The sequence below is a fragment of the Rhinolophus sinicus genome, linkage group LG07 (assembly GCF_036562045.2).
Source record: "Rhinolophus sinicus isolate RSC01 linkage group LG07, ASM3656204v1, whole genome shotgun sequence".
Lineage (NCBI taxonomy): Eukaryota > Metazoa > Chordata > Mammalia > Chiroptera > Rhinolophidae > Rhinolophus > Rhinolophus sinicus.
In genome coordinates, this window is record NC_133757.1 from 68,036,014 (window position 1) to 68,044,880 (window position 8,867).

The 8,867-nt window shown below is 51.9% G+C and overlaps 1 protein-coding gene across 1 annotated transcript; it reads left to right on the top strand.

Annotated features, from left to right (window-relative positions):
- Positions 1-1,451: 1,451 nt before the first annotated feature.
- Positions 1,452-3,661, top strand: CFD (complement factor D). Its single transcript, XM_019715997.2, has 5 exons — positions 1,452-1,844; positions 2,364-2,520; positions 2,613-2,757; positions 2,923-3,180; positions 3,445-3,661. The coding sequence occupies exons 1-5, from the start codon at positions 1,787-1,789 to the stop codon at positions 3,604-3,606; spliced, it is 780 nt and encodes a 259-aa protein (XP_019571556.1). The 5' UTR covers positions 1,452-1,786; the 3' UTR covers positions 3,607-3,661.
- Positions 3,662-8,867: the final 5,206 nt, after the last annotated feature.

Here is an 8,867-nt window from a genome sequence, read left to right on the forward strand (position 1 = left end):
GTCTCATTGGGTGACATAGACGAGCCCTCCCTCACCTCCCCAGCATATTGCTCTGACAAAGGGGGAAGGACAGAGCAGATGATTTCCAGGGCATCCCCCAGACCAGATGGAAGTTGCAGCCCTGGGAGAGGGGTCCAGCCTGTACCCCTCTTCTACCTTCCTGGGGCCACAGGCAGGGACCACAACAGATGTGGCCTCTGCCATCACGCAACTCACAGTCTGACGGTGGGGGAAGAAACAATCACTCAAGCAAGCAAATAAATGAGAGAAATACCATCAGGTAATGCTGTCCCCCACACACGCCATGAGTTTGGGATGAATCTCCTCCCCCCTCTCTGACCCCTGGCCCCCAATACCCTCCCACTGGAGCTTAGAAGCCTGGGTCCCCCTCAGGGCCTTTGCTTTGGCTGTCCCCTCTGCCTGACTGCTCTTCCCGCAGGGTGTCCCCTTATCCCGGAACAGCTCTCCAAGGAACAGCTGCTCAGAAATGTGACCATCTGCCATGCAATTGCTTTTTCCACTCAATACTATACGCAGGCAGTCTTTCCACATCCACATGACATCTGGGGACCATTAGGGTTATTTATTGAACCGCCCCATCTTCCAGGGTGGTTTCCAAATTTTGTTGCAATTTCAAACACTCTTACTCACATAATTTGGACCCCATATCCTCATGGGCTTTTGTTCGGAACTGATTTTAATAAGGAAATATGTTAGGCTCTAACAGATCACATGCTATTTTCTAATTTTTTCTGTATGTATGAAATAATCCGCTGTGAGGAAGGGAAAAAAAAGGGGAAAGTATTGTGTACTGTTCCCACTGGGGTCATATGAGGTCCACCCCACCCTTCTGGTCCCATCACCCCCCCCAATAGGTACATGAGATGTTGGTCCCCCATCCCCACCTTACAGAGAGGGCCACGTGACCCGAGTTCTGCTCATCAGAACCTGCCATCCCCTGCCTGCAGTGACTGGTTTGGGAGGGGGCACGTGATCCAAACTCAGCCAATCAGAGACAGCCTGGAGACATTGCTGGAGTGATGGGGAATTGGGGAGGGGGGGGGCACTGAGCCACTGGGCTGAGTCTGGGGCCTCTGAGGCCACAACGGTGGAGCTTGGTGAGGAGAAAAGCCATCAAGGAGGAAGGAGAAACCAGAGACAGTGGCCTGACATTGTTCAAGGCACCTGGATCAAGCCACACCTAACGGCAGACCCTGAACTTTCCATTTAAATTTCCTTGTTGAAGGCACAGTTTTTCCACTTGCCCCTACACACCACCTTTCTAATGTCCTGCTTGTTGGGGTGTCAGGCTCCAGAGCTGCAGCAATGGCACAAGGCTGTGCGGTGACCTTTCTCCTACCCCCTCCAAGCTGGAAAAGGAAGAGAGAGAAGGGAGGAGCAAAAAAATGAGGAAGTGGGTTGTTTATAAACCGTGGCCTCCAGCTGCTGTTGCGAAACCTGGGGCTGGAGGGGTGCTCTGAGGGCCTGGGTGTGGGTCTGTTCCTTCGCCCTGCTTCCGCCCACCCTGAGGGGCTGCTTACCACACCAGCGCCAGCCCTGGGCCAGGTGCACGGAGGCAGGAGGCACCCCTTGTGGTGCAAATTACAGCAGGAGAGAACCCCACCCAGAGGAGGGTGAAGTAGGCGGGCAGAGGCGGGCTTTTTTTTTTCCTAGCTGGGTGACTGCCCACCCAGCATATAGGGCCTGTGGCAGCCACCACCCCCTCCACCCTCATAAGAGTGTCCCAGGGCCCCGCCTGAATTAGTGTGGTGGCAACAGCAGCATCATGGCAAACTTCTCAGTGCACCTGGCAGCTCTGATCCTCCTAGGAGCAGCCCTATGCGGTGAGTGAACCTGTAACTGGAGTGGACCAGCTAGGGGCCACCAGCCTACAGAGCAGTCAGCCAGGGGCCCCCTCTGTCACACAGGACTGTCTCCCAGACCCTTTCGGTGGGCAGAAGGGGTCAGTGTCCTTGTGAATGGAAGACTCTGAAAATCCAGGAATTCTCAAAACATGGATCTGAAATGCGCAGTTCTACAGTGGAAACTGGTGGCCGGTGGGCCGAACTGCTGGCAGGAGTGTTGGTCCTGTCAGCTCCACTTTTCTTAGGACTTTTCTTAGGTTTAAATAGAACCCATGGGGCTCATTGTGTAGGACGGAATGTGCTCCAGACCCTGGCACTCCCTATCCTTCCCAGGCCCCCAGGCATCTGAGTTTGCGACGCTGGGGTGTGGGGATCCAGGGATGGAATTCTAGGTCTGAGGTCTGAGGTGGGTAGAGCGGCCTGGGGTGTGGAAACGGCGTCTGAGGGCTGGGTTGCAGGCATCCCCTTAGTCCTCACTCGCTTTTTGCCCATCCCCAGCGGCGCAGCCCCGCGGCCGGATCCTGGGCGGCAGAGAGGCCAAGTCCCACCAACGGCCTTACATGGCCTCGGTGCAGGTGAATGGCAAACACGTGTGCGGCGGCTTCCTGGTGGCCGAGCAGTGGGTATTGAGCGCAGCGCATTGCCTGGAGGACGTGTGAGTGGCCTGGACGCGGGTGCGGGGCTATAGAGTGGGGGAGGGTTTGGAGTGGGGACCTTGCTCTGACGTGGACCCTACCCCACTCCCAGGGCCGACGGGAAGGTGCAGGTGCTCCTGGGCGCGCACTCGCTGTCGCAGAGGGAACCCTTCAAGCGCCTGTACGACGTACTCCGCGCAGTGCCCCACCCGGACAGCCGGCGCGACAGCATCGACCATGACCTGCTCCTGCTGCAGGTCGGCCAAGTCTAGCTGCAGTTCCTCCTGGGGCATCCCCCACCCCCAGACCCCCGACCCTGGCGCCCGCCACCCCCCACCAGGTCCCACCGAATCCAGCGGTAGACCCTCCTGCTACATGCCCCCAGGCCCCCAGCCCTGACGCCCATCTCCTCCCACCCGCAGCTGTCTGAGAAGGCAGTGCTGGGCCCCGCTGTGCAGCCCTTGCCCTGGCAGCGAGAGGACCGCGACGTGGCCGCCCGCACGCTCTGCGACGTGGCCGGCTGGGGCGTGGTTAGCCACACGGGCCGCCAGCCCGACCGCCTGCAGTACCTGACCCTGCGGGTGATGGACCGAGCCACCTGCAACCTGCGCAGGTATCACGACGGCACCGTCACGGAGCGCATGATGTGCGCAGAGAGCAACCGCCGGGACACCTGCAAGGTGCGGAGTGGGCCGGGGCCAGCAGAGGGGCGGGGCTGCGTGGAGGGTGGGGCCAACCGAAGGGGCCGAGCTGAGAGCTGGGAAGGCGGGCCTTGGTGGGTGGGGCCTGCAGTAGTGGGCAGGGCCTGGGCAGATTGATGCCAGAGCGGGAAGGTTTAGGCCCGGGGGAGGAACAGGAACTGCAGTGGCAGAGCTCCAGGTGAACACAGGAGAACAGGAGGGCCTGCGGAGGTGCACCAACCCTCACGGCCCTGTCCCATGCAGGGCGACTCCGGAGGCCCGCTGGTATGCGGGGGCGTCGCCGAGGGCGTAGTCACCTCCGGATCCCGCGTGTGCGGCAACCCCAAGAAGCCGGGCATATACACGCGCGTGGCGAGCTACGCGGCCTGGATCGATGGTGTGATGGCTGGGGTTGAGGCCGCCTGAGGAGGACCTGAGGGGCTGGAGTCACCAGGAAGCAATAAAGTCACCCACTCCTGCATCCCGTCAGACTTTATTTTTTGTTTCTATTTTTTTTATTCATTTATTGGGTTGGTGCAAACGTAATTGCGGTTTAAAAGGTTAAAAATAATTGCAAAAACCGCAATTACGTCTGCACCAACCTAATATTTTGTTCTTTAGAGTCCACATACGTATAAGTGAGATCATATGGTATTTATCTTTCTCTGACTTATTTCACTCAGCATAATACCATCTAGGTCCATCCATGTTGCCACAAACGGCAAAATTTTGTCCTTTTTTTATGATTGAATAATATTTCACTATATATGTGTGTGGGTATATATATATATATATATATATATATATATATAGAGAGAGAGAGAGAGAGAGAGAGAGAGAGAGGAGAGAGCTCCAACAAAACAAATGCATACAATTTTAAGAAAAGAAAAAACTGTATTAAAATTACACTGATGGTAACCACTTTGAGCACCTCTTGTAATTGCAGAAGTCAAACGTGACTTGTAGTCATCTTTTGTTATCGGTATATATGGTGTATTACAATTTTAATACAGTTTTTTCCTTTCTTAAAATGTGTATACTTTTTTTGGCTCTATCTATCTATCTATCTATCTATCTATCTATCTATCTGACCTTTTTTTATCCATTCGTCTATCACTGGACACTGACATCACTTCCACATCTTGGCTATTGCTAATTATGTTGTAATGAACATAGGGCTGCGTGTATCTTTTTGAATTAGTGTTTTGGATTTCTTCAGGTAATTACCCAGGAATGGAATTGCTGGGTCATAATGCAGTTCTATTTTTAATTTTTTGAGGAACCTCCATACTGTTTTCCATAGTGGCTGCACAATCTGCAATCCCACCAGCAGTGCACTAGGGTTTCCTTTTCTCCACATCCTCGCCAACACTTGTTGTTTGTTGATTTATTGATGCCATTCTGACAGGAGTGAGGTGGTAGCTCATTGTGGTTTTAATTTGCATTTCCCTGATGATTAGTGATGTTGAGCATCTTTTTATGTGTCTATCAGGCATCTGTGTGTCACCTTTGAAGAAATGTCTATTCAGGTCCTCTGCCCATTTTTTAATTGGATTTTTTTATGTTGAGTTACATGAGTTGTTTACATATTTTTGATATTAATCCCTTATTTTCATTTGCCATATCTGCTCTCATTGAGTAGGTTGTCTCTTCATTGTGTTGATGGTTTCCTTTGTTGTGGAAAAACATTTTAGTTTAATGTAGTCCTATTTGTTTATTTCTTCTGTTGTTTCCCTTGCCTAAGAAGACATATCCAAAAAGATATTGCTAAGAGCAATGTCAAAGAGTTTACTTCCTATGTTTTCTTCTAGGAGTTTTATGGTTTCAGGTCTTGCATTTCAATATTTAATCCATTTGAGTTTACTTTTGTGAGAAATCAGCTAACAGCCTTAGGGGGTTTCCTTTGTATGTAACTGGTTGTTTTCCCCTTGCTTCCTTCAGGATTGTCCCTTCATCTTTAACCTTTGCCATTTTAACTACAGTATGTCTTGGTGTGGGTCTCTTTGTGTTTGTCAGGTTTGCAACAATCTGTGCTTCCTGGACCTGGATGTCGGTTTCTCTTACCAAGTTAGTAAAGTTTTCAACCGTTATTTCTTTAAATATAGTTTCTGTTCCTTTCTTTCTTCTCCTCTGAGATCCCTATTAATGCAAATGTTTCAGCACTTGATGTTATCCCAGAGGTCCCCTAACTATCCTTGTTTCATTAATTCTCCTTTCTTTCTGCTGTTCTGATTGTTTGTCTTCCAGGTCGCTAATCCTTTTTTCTGTGTCAGTTAATTTGATGCTAATTCCTTCTCATATATTTTTCATTGCAGTTACTGTATTCTTCAGGTCTGCTTGGTTCTTTCTTATACTTTCTCTTTGTTGAAGCTCTCCGTAAGTTCCTCTATTTCACTCTCAAGTTTGGTGAGCCTCCTTATGACAGTTTTGTTTTACTTCTTTATCAGGCAAATTTCTTGTCTCCATTTCCTTGGGGTTTTTTTCTGGAGATTTTTTTTTCTTGTTTCCTCAATTGAGAGATATTCTGTATTTTCATGTCATATTTCATTCTGTATTTAATTTCTATGATTTATTTATACGAATTTGACAGACTAGCTCTCTCTTCCATTATTGAGAAAGTGGCCTGAGGTAGAAGCGGACTCTGTGTCGGCTGTGTGTGCCGGGTGGTTGGCAGGTTGGTAGGAGCCAAGCGGGTGCCTAAGGCGTTGGGGACACGGGCCCACTGAACAGGAGCAGCTCCAGGTGGGGAGGTGTGTGTGGTGACCCAGGGACCCATCTTCCCCCCTTTGTTCGGGGCAGAAATGGGCTCCAGCTATGTGTCTGGCAAGGTGCTGCAAAGGCCTTGCAGGTAGGTCAGAGTCCCTGGACAGAGCCGCCTATAGATGGAGAGGTCACCCTGGCCCCAGCCTTCTCTGCTGGTCTCTTTCTCCTTTGTTGTTCAGAAGCTGTTTATTCAGCCCTCGCTTGTCGCGGGAGTAACTGTTGTTTGTTTGCTCGGGGGAGGGGTTGAGTTCCGCGGCCCCTGCGTCCCCCATCACAGGCCTTATCAGCCTTTATTGAGCACACACTGCATGTGGGACACGACGGAGCCGAGCCAGACCCAGGGGGAGGCAGAATCCACAATCTAAATCGCGTTCATCGGTAATGAGGTGTCAGGAGGTGACCGGAAGGCTGAGAGGCGGCAAACCTGGCAGGGAGAACCTAGGGAGCAAAACCGGGAGACCCGATGCCTTTGACGCCCAGCTGGAGCTGACAGGCGCTGTTCTAGATCTTTGCCACACGGTGGCGTCCTTACTCTTCCCTAGAAGTCGAGAGGCTACCCGAGACCCAGGGAAGCGCCGCTCCGCATGTAGGCCACACGGTGGCGCCCATACTCTTTCCTAAAAGTCGAGAGGAGACCGGAGACCTAGGTTGGGCTCGCGTGGGGGTGTATCCTCGGCTAGTGTTCAGCTCTCCCTTTGCTACCCAAGAGGAGCGTGTGGGCGTACTGTCTGCAAGACCCTGCTCTGGGCTGAGATTTAGGTACACAGACACTAAAGTTGTGCTATTATGATGGTGTCCCAAATGGAGAAACAGGCTCCGAGAGGCCGTGTGACTCTATTGTGGTCACACAGAAACTCCCGGACAAAATCTGGATTCAAACCCAGAGCCACGGCGTAGACATACCCTGGACTGAGAGGGTCAAAGAAAGAGGTTGACGGAGAAGCCACACCACTCTGCCCTTCAGACGCATTGCCCTCGTGGGCAACAACAGGGAGGTGACAGAGGGCAGAACGCAGATCCCAATGCCCTGTGCTGTTTCTCCCACCTGGATGAGGGGCCATTGAGGCCCAGCACCTATCAGGCTCCAGGCATTAAGCCTGGTCCATAAAGGGTGTTCATGACCTCCCCTTTGTGCAAAACCGGACAGTCTGAGAGGTGAAGTCATGTGCCTCACTGGGGATTAGAAAGTTGGGATTGAACCTGTGAAATTTTGTTTGGACGAGTCATTCATTCACACAGAAGTGCTTTTGGAGCTCCTCCTGTGTGCTGGGTCTTGTGGACACAGCTGAGACCCAGTTCTGCTCATGGTAGCTGGTTACATATTCTGTGCACAGGATGTGACTCATTTAGACTTTCCGATGACGGGTGTGAGGTTCTTAGCGTGCTCATGGATTTCATGTATAATTTGGGAAATTGTACATGTTTGAATAAGGGGACAGGAGATGTAATTGCTGGTCATTTAGCATCAAAGACTCAGTCATTTGATAGGTATTTCCTGAATGAAAAGATGACGTCAGGGAGGGGCTTTGAATAGACTCAGTTTGGGGAGGAGGAGGATGACCAAATTTAGCAAATAAAAACACAGCCTGTTCAGTCAAGTGGGACTTTCAGAAAACAAATACATTTTATGCTGTTAAGTAGATCCCATGTGACATGTGGGACACTTAAACTAAAAAAAACACTAATTGTTCATCTGAAATTCACATTTACTAGGCATCCTGCCTTTTATCTGGCAACACTGGTGGGGGTACAGGTGAATCTGGACTGTTCCCTGTTGCTAGGCTGACTGTTGAAGCTGGAGTCCCAGTCCTGTGGCCTGAACGAACGGTGGGGTGGGTGGAGGGCAGGGGAAGGTTGTGTGGGTTTGCCCAGCAGAAAAGGGGGAAGGGTGTCCAGGCAGGAGGCACAGCCTGGGCAAAGGCCTAGCAGGAGACAGATTTAATGCCATTTGTCCTGAAGAACTGACTGCTCTCTTTTTTTTTTGGGGGGGGGGGGGCTCCTATGATCATGGCAGAAACCAGAGCCCTGGGGGACAATGCCGTCTAAGATCCCTTTGACCCTGCAGGGCCGCTCCTGGTTGTGCCCCCCCCCCCCCCCCGCCAGGTACATGGCTCTCATATGCAAGTGTTACCCTCCCACTTGCCAGAAGGGGAGCAGGACAAGCCTGAGAGCCACGGGGGAGGAGCAGGAAGGACCCACGGTAGCTGTGGCCTCCACCTCCCTGGCTGTACCCCACTTGGATAGGTCACACCCTCCGCTTCTACTTCCAGAGGCTGGTACCCAGGTGAGGGACAAAACATTTTGATCCACAGACTTCCCCTGTTTGAACATTCCAGGGGACCCGGGGCAGGTGGGCCACCTCATGTGTCCCCCACAAGCTGGTGTTCCCAGGCAGCCAGGCATGTTTTACCCACTGGGCTTGCGCAATGATTTATAGAATGTTCTGGTGCCTGCTGCACAACAAACCACTTGAACTTAGTGACATAGAGCCACCACCCACCCCTTATGCTGTTTCTGCAGGTCGAGAGAAGAGGGTGGTTTGTCCCCTTCTCTTCACTGTGTCCAGGTGACCTGGAGTCACACGGAGGCATCTTTGCTCCCACCGGGCCTGGGATGGGGCAAGTCCAAGTAGATATGTGGCCCAATGAGGTGTGGGTGACATGACTGTTGAAGGACGAGCCTCTCCACCTCAACAAGTAGATGGCACAGTGGCCGAATCACAGGTGTGGTTGGGTAGGAAGGACCGGGGGACATCTCGGTAGGAGAAAGGCCTTGTTCCCACTCCCCAAACTCCTGATTCTGAGCACAAATGGTTTACAGACATTCCCTCCACTGGCTCACAATGGCTGTGTCCCTAGGGCAGTGACCCTCACCCATATGCATCTCTACTCGGGTCTGTCCGAGGGCCCCCCCCTTTATTAGGG

Excerpts from the sequence above, each read along its gene's own strand:
- CFD (XM_019715997.2), top strand. The coding sequence starts at position 1,787 with ATGGCAAACTTCTCAGTGCACCTGGCAGCTCTGATCCTCCTAGGAGCA. Across the intron at positions 2,758-2,922 it reads ATGACCTGCTCCTGCTGCAG|CTGTCTGAGAAGGCAGTGCT; the intron begins GTCGGCCAAGTC and ends TCCCACCCGCAG. Across the intron at positions 3,181-3,444 it reads ACCGCCGGGACACCTGCAAG|GGCGACTCCGGAGGCCCGCT; the intron begins GTGCGGAGTGGG and ends TGTCCCATGCAG.